Source organism: Notamacropus eugenii, chromosome 1 (genome assembly GCF_028372415.1).
Source record: "Notamacropus eugenii isolate mMacEug1 chromosome 1, mMacEug1.pri_v2, whole genome shotgun sequence".
Lineage (NCBI taxonomy): Eukaryota > Metazoa > Chordata > Mammalia > Diprotodontia > Macropodidae > Notamacropus > Notamacropus eugenii.
The window spans coordinates 79,384,847-79,391,521 of NC_092872.1; the positions used below are offsets into that span (position 1 = coordinate 79,384,847).

General features: G+C 46.6%; 1 protein-coding gene across 2 annotated transcripts; it reads right to left on the minus strand.

Annotated features, from left to right (window-relative positions):
- Positions 1-413: 413 nt before the first annotated feature.
- HINT2 (histidine triad nucleotide binding protein 2) lies at positions 414-5,690 on the minus strand. 2 transcript variants are annotated; one of them, XR_011966762.1, is made up of 5 exons: positions 5,026-5,667; positions 1,184-1,324; positions 953-1,057; positions 750-822; positions 414-567 (listed from the first exon to the last, which is right to left on the minus strand). XR_011966762.1 is itself a non-coding variant. In XM_072607104.1 (5 exons), exons 1-5 carry the CDS (start codon positions 5,607-5,609, stop codon positions 476-478), a joined length of 483 nt encoding a protein of 160 aa, XP_072463205.1. In that variant the 5' UTR covers positions 5,610-5,690; the 3' UTR covers positions 414-475. The 2 variants fall into 2 exon arrangements, 1 of the variants encoding a protein (XP_072463205.1); XM_072607104.1 differs by having other exon boundaries at positions 5,538-5,690.
- Between the last annotated feature and the right edge of the window lie 985 nt (positions 5,691-6,675).

Here is a 6,675-nt window from a genome sequence, read left to right on the forward strand (position 1 = left end):
TTCTTAGCCTTAGTTTCCTTATCTGTAAAGTGGAGATATTATAGCACCTACTTTACAGGGTCATTGTGAAGATCAAATGAGATAATGTAAGGTGCTTTGTAAACTTTAAGGCATGACATAAATGTGAGCTACTATTACCATGACATGTGTGATTCTGAACAAGCCCCTTAATCTCTCTGGGCCTCAGTTGATTACCTCTAATGTTCCTTCCAGCTCTAACTCTGATGCTTCCCTTTACCCCAAGCATACTTCACCACAGATCCAAGGGTATCCCTTGGGCACTTGGTGAGAGAGACACTGATGAAAACTTGTATGAAAATGATATTCCTTCCTGTGCTCCACTTTCCCCACTTCCAAAGTGTGGGTTAGAAGAGCTTTGTTCAAATGGCTGAAGGGAGACATGGAATCAGAAATCAGGGTTCAACAGGTTTATTAACAATCATAGATTATCACACCTCCCCCATCTTGTTCAAGGTCAGCCTGGTGGCCACTGAAGCTGCCGGCCCCCAAGTATGTGCAGGTGCAGATGATACACAGATTGGGCTCCCAGCTTCCCATCGTTGATCACTGAAATTGGGTGGGGTTAGGGATGTTAGGTATATAGGTACTGGGGCTGCAGGTTAGAGAGTTTGGGTCAGGGGGAGCAATGTAAGGGCTATATTTAGCACCAAGAAGTGACAGGGGTAGGGTAGGTATAGGTTCAGTGATTAGACATCTTAAGTTTGCAGGTCACAACTTGGATCACTCACCTAACCGGTATCCATCTCCTAGGCCCTCAGCTTTTGCTGTCTGTGCCGCCACAAGTAGTAGGTGGCCCAGGAGCTGGGACAGGATAATCAAAATGGAAGAAAGAGTTAGGGCCAGCATTCCCTAGTCTGTAGTTAATAATCAAGCACCCTTGGCCCAAACTCTGCCCCTCCTAGTTTCCCTATGACCCCATGCTCTCCAACACCTGCTTGTCCTGCTCTTCCGCCTGGCTGATCCGAGGAATAGGCTTCTTGGGAATGACTAGAAGATGCACTGGGGCCTGAGGGGCCACATCTCGGAAGACAAGACACTGGGAAGCAGAAATAGATATATAAAATACAGTAATTGCAAAATGAGGCGCTGATGTGTGTGTAAATGGAATAAGGAGGTGATGGATATGCTCTGAGAGCGGCTACAGAGCTAAGTGGCATCCTACCTGTTGGTCCTCATAAAGGATGTCAGCAGGAATGCTTTTGTCAATGATCCGGGAAAAGATGGTAGGGGCTGCTCCTCCAGGGGCTGCTTGCTGGGCTTTCAACACCTCATCCCCACCAGGGACCCCTGAAGCTCCTCGGACCTGAGATAGGGTCATAGATTGACCCTCGGGTCAGTTAATCATTCAACAAACATCCCCTGACTCCATGTCTTCCCTTATCACCAACTCCCGTGTGTAGTCCTGTGCCAGGCAGCACAGTAAAGAAGAGAAAAAATTGTGCAATCATAACTAAGTACAATTAATGGTGCAGATTATAAAATACTGTAGGAGTCTGGAGAATCAAATGGGTTAGGGTAGTGAAGAAAAGGTTTACTAGAGATTAGATGAGCAGGTGGTGAAGGCGGGTAGGACTTAAGAAGAGAGGAGTGGGAATGGGGGGGAAGTAACCAGTTACATTATTTCACCATCATGATAAATTCAGTCAAATCAGAGCCAGGAAGCTTGGGCAAAATCCCTCTAATTCACTTTAGGCAAATCCCTAGGCACCAGACATCTTGATAGGAACCTTAAATACCTTCAGCCCTTGGGAATATGGAACTTGAGTAGAAATTTGCTAGAGGTTCCATCTGAAAGTTACTGTGCTCCCCAGAAGGCCAATCAGATCTCCTATCCAGGCTTAACTCCATTCTCAGCAGGTTCTGACTGACCTGACCAGACTATCCACAGGGTTTGATTGCATTCATTAAGATACTGCTGATACACACATCTGGAGACGTGAAGACAAAAGGGGTTAAATATCCAAATATATAATAAATATCAGAAGGCCTCTTTATGAAAAGTGATTTAATATCCATTGTCATCTGCACTGCCTGTCCCTAACTAGCTAGGACAACTAGTCACCTAGACTCTTTGAGCCTGTTTTCTCATCTAAAACATGGGGACAAATGAAATAAATATGCATTTAAGTGCCAAGGACTGAGACTATAAATAGAAAAAACAGTCTCTTTTCTCAAGGAATTCACATTCTAACGGGGGAAGACAACACATGTAGGAGAGTTTGGCTTTAGGGTAGATGGCAAGGTCAGTAAGTCCTTCCTTAGGATACCGCAGGCTTCTGCCCCACACCCTCTGAAAGTGGGGAGTGGGCCTATAGGTTAGAGCAGAGTGGAGATGCTGACTTCTACTGGAAAGGATGGGGTTTCCAGAAAAGGAAAGGGAAAATTTTACTGGCTGGTAGGATGGGTAGGAAGGCTCTCCAGGGGAGGGGAAAGTTAGAGATAATACTCAAACTACTTTGTGGAAAATGAATTGAAAAGAACTTTGTAAAGCACTCTATACATTCGAGTTAGTGAATCAGGTTGCTTTGTCTAGACAGCCAGCTCACAACTTATTTGCAAAAACCGACCAGCCAACAAATCATCTCAACTCAAATCTTAGACAATGTCAGGGGAAAGTCTAACTAGTTCAGAATCACTCTAATGTAAAATGTTAAGGGTTTTCATTCTTTTCAAAATCCATGTCCCTAAGTTAGCAAATGGGTGGTGAATAGAACACAGACCCTGGAGTCAGAAGGACCTGCATTCAAATCCTGGCTCAGACACTTGATACTAGTGGTATGACCCTGGGTAAGTCACTTAACCCCGACTGTCTCTACCAGAAAAAAAAAATCCAAGTACAAGGCTTATTTGGGAAACAATAAATAGATTAGCCTGGCTAGGACTGAGGGCAGGTGGTGCATGTAGGAAGACAATGGTAAATAAGGTTAATTAAGGGAAGATGTGCCCATATTGTGGTAGATCTTGAATTCCAAGCTGTTCATTGTACCTAAAATAACACCACTGATACTTTTAATAAGCTTAATTGTATAGTTCTTGAGCACTGATATGGTACTCTGGTATATTAAAACATCACTCTGTTTGTTCTATCAGGCCAACTTGTTAGTAAATTAGAATACCACTTTGAATGAGAGATAACTATTTTGTCCCCTGGCTTCACCCTTAGCTTCAGACCAGCATTTCTGACTGCCTAATAAATATGTAGCATTTTTTAAAGCTATTCCCTTCTTTTTATCCCCACTGAAACTACTGTAAATCCTAATTACTTACACTTTTATGAGTCCCCTAATCAGTCTTTCAGCTTCAAGTCATGATCCCTTCAAATCCACCTCATGAACTGACAAGTTTATTTTCATAATGCACAGGTTTGATTGTACCACTGTGCTCAAAAGCCTTTGATGGTTCCCTCAAGCACTGAATACAACCCAAAGTTCTTAGGCTGCTATATCTACATAATTTGGAAACAAGTTAACTGTTCAGGCTTATCTACCAGTGAGACTTCCACCTAATATTCTATGCTTCAAATTAGACTACTCAACAAATATATCCTGTGCATACCACCTCTGCATCTATGCTTGCACAATTCCCTATGCCAAGAATGAACTTTCCATTTTTGCTCACTGAAATCCCAACCATCCTTCAAGGTTTAGCGCCTTTCCCTGGGCTGACTGCCAACAGGAGTTTATGGAATTGTTCTACTCCGTTTTACCTTTCAGTTATTAGACTTTAAGCTCCTTGAGGAGGAAATGTCTCATTCATCTGACTTTCCCTCAGCCCAGAGCCCTGTGCTCAGTTTTGAGTTCAGTAGTATATGCAATCACTTTCATCACAGAGGAGAAAGTTCATCTAAATCATTTCAGTTCTTCCATGTGTCCAAAGGCAACAAATTTTTCCCAACCCTGGAATGGAGGAATCCTCTCCTGTAGCCACTTTTCAGTTTCTGTTTTCACTGGGTTCACAACCAAAAGAGAAAGAATTATTGCACTGAAACAAATTGTCTGTGGACAGCAGGTAAATGCTTACCCTTATGTAAGCATTTCTGAAGGATGTGTACTAGCAATGGTTTGGGACAGTCTCTCCAAATTATACTGACCCTCCCCTATAAAAGATGGGGGCTACAGGACCAAGCAGTCATCCTCTCTCATGGATCTCCATGGGTCTATAAAACCTCTGAATCAAAAATTAGAGAATTTGATAGCATTTCTGAGATAATCCAAACTTCATTTTCCTTTTGTGTGGTTTACAATAAGAGCCTAATTTTTTAAAATGTTGTACTTAGAAAAAATAACAAAATACATTTGCATCCCTTTCAGCACACTTCTCTCCCCTTAGGAGCCCTTACAGGGTACAAACAGGAAACTAAGCAGAGGCTACAAACTTGGGATAATTCACACATGAGAAAAATATTGACTTTAAAGTTAGTTGCAGATAACTGTAGATGTTCAGTAAATAAATACTTGATGAAAAGATCAAGGGGAAAAAACCAGCACTCAGAAACTTGTCATTTGTTATGGGCCATGACAGGCAGTGTGGTATCACGGAAAATATACTAGAGGGGGAAGACTGGTTGGATATTCATGGGGGAATCATTTAATTATTCTGAATATTTTCACACCTGTAAAATGGGAATGATAATTCTTACTCCTATCACTTTCAAAAAGCTGTATGGAGGAACAAATTAAAAGTGGTTTTGTGGCTGTAAATTGTTATGTAATTGTAAACAATTAATAATGACCCAAAGTAATATCCTAACGGAGCGTGGTCTAATCTTTTTATCTCCGGTGCCCAGCCCACAGGGAGGCCATTACGAATTCTGGATTAAGTGGCTCCACCCCCCAACTTGGTGATTATGAATAAAAAAACGAAAAGGGTTACGGATGAGCATTTGCGTTCACCAAGTTCCTCTTTTCTGCCTAACAGATAATTAAGTCTAAGCCCGGTTAATTGTATACGAGTGTAACAAGCTGAAGGCCCGGCTCTGACCTTGAGCCTGCGTCTGCTGCTTACCACGTGACCTTGAGCAGCGAACGTTAATGGCGCCTTCTAGCTTTGGTTCTACAAGGACAGTCATCCCCCTCTCCCTCCACTTCTGCACTTTTGTGGGGTGAAGGAGAAGATGAAACGTGGCTGATGATTTAGGACGAAGTAGTTTTAAGAGGCAGGGGGTCGGGAAGGGCTTCATGAAGGAGTGAGGTCGCACTCGCCCGGCGCTTTACACGTTCTCTCAGGTCGCACCTGGGCTCCGGAAGGAGGCTGCGCCGGCCACGGAGGGCGAGCCAAGCAAAAGCACCGAGGTGGGAGACGGCCCTCCGCGCGCGGGCAGCACCCAGCAAGCTAATGCGGCACAGAGAGGGCGCCCAGGTCGCCGAGAGGCGGCCGCGTGGCCGGGAGGCGCCCAGGTCCCGAGCCGGGCTTGGGGGGGCCGCGGCAGGAAGGCTCGCTCGGCCCAAGCCGGGGAGAGAAGGGGCGCCAGGGGACTCCGGGCCAAAGGCGGGTGGCGCGCCGCACCCCCTCCTCACCTGCAGCCGCGCGGCAGCCCCGGTCACACGTCGCGTCACACGAAGGGCAGCCCCGCCGAGGGCAGCCGCCATAGCAGCCGCGGAGCCACCGGCCGTGGCGAGCGCCCCAGACCCCGCCCCCGGAAGTGAAACTAACCTTTCCTTTCGTTGGCTGTTCCTTTCACTTCATTGGCTCTCTCCCCTCTTAGCGGTGCAGTCCATTGGCTCCGCCCCCAGGAGCTGTACAGTTCCTGCTTCCCATTGGCTCCAGCGCAGGGTGGGGCGGGCCTTTAAACCCCTTCGGCTCTGTTACCTTTCTCACCGTGAAATGGCCTGTTACGGGCAGAGTTGGAACCGTTAAGAAGGGGGCGGGTCTTTTAGCCCCTAAGGCTCCGCTATTGGAAGGAGGAGCTCTTTTACCCCATTGGCTCTTCTACAAGAGGGGACTTGGGGTGCAGAGGGAACGACCGAGAAACACGGAAAGACCCGGGGAGACCGAGATAGAGATATAGAGAGACGGGGAGGCGGAGGGAAAGGAGAACTCGCTGCTTATTGGCCAGTTTCTCCTCCGCCCCCCAACCCGCCCCCTTCACCCTCAGTCCGTTAACCCCCTCCAGCCTGTACCTGTGGGACGAGGCTTCGGCGCTGGCTCCCTCTTGGAAGAGACCGGCGGCTGTGAACGTCCCATTTTATAGATAGGCTGGTTGTCCTTCGTTCTCAGAGGACCAGCATGACGTCACCGCGATAAAGGGAAGTGCCAGTGCGTCCAACTGTGGCTGATCAGATCGACGACTGTGGCTGATCAGATGGACTGTGGCTGATCAGATGGACTGTGGCTGATCAGATCGATAAGAGCTGCGAATGCTCTACCAGGCTGGGCACAGACAGTCCGTGTGAATATTGGGTGGATATCCCAAATCTGCACATCCCGCCTTTACTTTGGGCTGTTTCAATTCTGCTTTGCTCATAGAGCACAGCGCCCTTTCTGATGTGGGCACACCATGCTGAATGGTCTGTGCCGGTGTCTCCCAGGTCTCCCAGTCAAGTCCAAAGTTCTTTAGAGAGACCTTGAGAGTGTCCTTGTATCGTTTCTTCTGGCCACCATGTGATCGCCTGCCCCATGCAAGTTCTCCATAAAATAGTTTTTTAGGCGAGCACA